This window comes from Juglans regia, chromosome 1 (assembly GCF_001411555.2).
Source record: "Juglans regia cultivar Chandler chromosome 1, Walnut 2.0, whole genome shotgun sequence".
Taxonomy (NCBI): Eukaryota; Viridiplantae; Streptophyta; class Magnoliopsida; order Fagales; family Juglandaceae; genus Juglans; species Juglans regia.
In genome coordinates this window covers 14,089,685-14,092,273 of record NC_049901.1, presented here as the reverse complement: position 1 = coordinate 14,092,273, position 2,589 = coordinate 14,089,685, and the positions used below count along the sequence as shown (strand labels likewise).

The following is a 2,589-nucleotide window of genomic DNA, read 5'->3' as shown; positions in this document are numbered from 1 at the left end:
TCAAAGGACATGATGTCAAAAGCACACTGCAAGTTTACAAGATACGATTATATGCAAAATCCATTCGATGTAAAAGCTATCTAATTGCTTGGCGCCGAAGTTGACTGAACTCATGGCTACACAGCCAGAATGAAGTTGTACAACCAGTAGCACGGCCTTTTTCTTTTTCGGATAAGTGATATCGAGTAGATGTTAGTTAAGAAGCAGCGAGTTGACAATTGATATGGTTTGAGTTTGATTCTTCAATTCAATTAGTAGTTACTTCTGATTGCTTGGCGCCGAAGAGAATATTCGCAATCCAGTGCTAAGGATCATATGTGAAAGCCATAAATCAATGTAATATGCCTTTAGCATTTCAACAATTAATATGCTCTAGTAAAAAGAAAGGCTAAATTTGCAGCATGTATATTGACTGACATGTCCAGAATTACAAAAAAACTGCTAGATGTCATATGCATTAAGAGTTGTCTTCACAAGAGCAATCCAATAAATGACCCTTGTAAGCTACCAACAATTTCTCTGCATCATTTCCAAACTTCGCTATGAACTTAGCCAAGAACTCCTCCTCCGTTAAAGACAAGACGTGAATAAAACTTGGCTCCCTCTTCAACAGCTTTTCGGAGTTAATAACCTGCAGAACCATGTACCGAGGCATCACTCTTTTATCCATGCTATACATCAAACATGAAGGTATACGAACTAACACAGACTTTTCCAAGTTAATGGTATTCATGAAGAACTCAAATCCAAGCTTTAGCTTCTCCTCGGAGGTCCTAAGCAAACCAGGTGCCTTTCGAAACATTTGGATACATTCTTCTGAAGAAAACCCGGAACTCTGAAACAATTCCAATTTCCTCGTGAAAGTCTCATTGCTCATGCAACTAACTGTATAAAGCGCATAAACCAACATCCTTGAATTGACAGCAAAACCCATGTCTAGTACCCGAGAAACAAGATCTCTAAGCTTGGATTCCTTAATAGTAAAAAGCCTAGGCTGCCTAGTCAAAAGCATTGAAAGCTGAGACCCGACAATACCACAACTCTTCAAGAAGGCAATATTGCCCATCAACCCTGATTGAGGGTCTCCCCTCACCACCTTATTGCACCGCCGAAGAACGCGGAAAAGGTCTTGGTTATCCTCATCGTTGGACAAGATATTCTTGATAATTTCAATGCAGGGTACCAATCTTCTCTCCAAACTCACGTTCAAAAGCATGGAATTCCTGGAAATGAACTTGCCCAGCTCAGAACCAACAAGACCCAGCTCCTGGAAAAACTCAATCTTGGGCTTAAGGGTCTTGTCTATATCAGAGAACAGAATTTGTGGGGACGTGCGGACTGCGGATCGAATGTCCGACTCGGAGAATCCGAGATTTTGGAAGAAGAGAAGTAGGGACCCGGGCTTCTCGGGGGATTTGACCCAATAAAATCTGGTCGAGATAGAGAGGGCTTGGGTTTCGGTGAATTTGAAGGTGTTGATTAGATAATCGGCAATGGGAGAGTTATTTTCCAGGATTTGGGTTTTGGCTTTGGTGGATGAAGAAAGAGAGTACCAGAAGAGAAATTGGAAGGGTTTGATCGAGTCTGAAACAAACCTTTTGTAGAAATGGTAAGGTGGAGGAATGGAGAGGGATTTGAGAGCTTGCATTGACAGTGCGATGCTGTGGACCATGGAGAGAGAGAGACTGAGAGAGAGAGAGAGAGCGAGTTAGGGTTTGTTTGAGGTCTTTTCTTAAAGAGGCGTACTTAAAACGACAGATAGACTGAATCAGCTTAAACGACACATGCTTAAACGACAAAACCGCAATTACAGCTGGAATCAGCTTCTGGTAAATGTTACCATAGACGCCATTAATCCCATACTCATCAAAGCCCACTACTGTTTCTACTTCGGGACTCTTTTTACACCTTCAACTATGCTTGGTCACGCAGATGATTGTTTCAGATATTAACACCCTTATCTTCTAAAAAAAGTATGCATTTTCAGATCCGTTGAAGTTCTTTCTCACATAGATTTGTAGTGTTGGGTCATTCAAGCATGTGACAAAGTCTGCCTCTGTCTGCCGGTAGTCTTCAACGGAGACAATCACAGGCAAATTCACAATCAGTCCTCCCAAGGACACTCATTGTACTGATGTTAGCCTATGTCCTCCCACCGTGGTCAGTCCTTTGTTATATCGGGAATGCAATGACGGGGAGTATATTCTACTCTCAAGTTCTTGAATAGCTGTGTAGAAAACTTCATCTACGTCACTTAAAAAAATAAGATTTGATTTATAAAATTTAAAATTTAAAATTTATTTTTCAAATCAAATGATGTAATTTAAATACTTGCTTCAGAATGAAATAACAATTTTAGAAAAGCCTAAAAGCATTTTCATCCCATTTCCTATAAAATTTCTTATAATTTAGTTAAAATTTACATTCTCTAAAAAATTTTCCTAAATTTTATTTATTGTTCAAAAACCTCATACATCTCATTCACAATCATTTCTCTATTCTATTAAAATAATATTTCTCTATTCTTTCTTTATTATTTTTTTCTCCCACTTCTATTTACAAACTTAATGACTCAATATTTTTTCTTAT

At 38.7% G+C, this 2,589-nt stretch overlaps 1 protein-coding gene across 1 annotated transcript; it reads right to left on the bottom strand.

The window, feature by feature from the left end:
* Positions 1-316: 316 nt before the first annotated feature.
* LOC108985778 (transcription termination factor MTERF8, chloroplastic-like) lies at positions 317-1,715 on the bottom strand. Its single transcript, XM_018958198.2, has one exon. It carries the CDS (start codon positions 1,670-1,672, stop codon positions 458-460), a length of 1,215 nt encoding a protein of 404 aa, XP_018813743.2. The 5' UTR covers positions 1,673-1,715; the 3' UTR covers positions 317-457.
* Between the last annotated feature and the right edge of the window lie 874 nt (positions 1,716-2,589).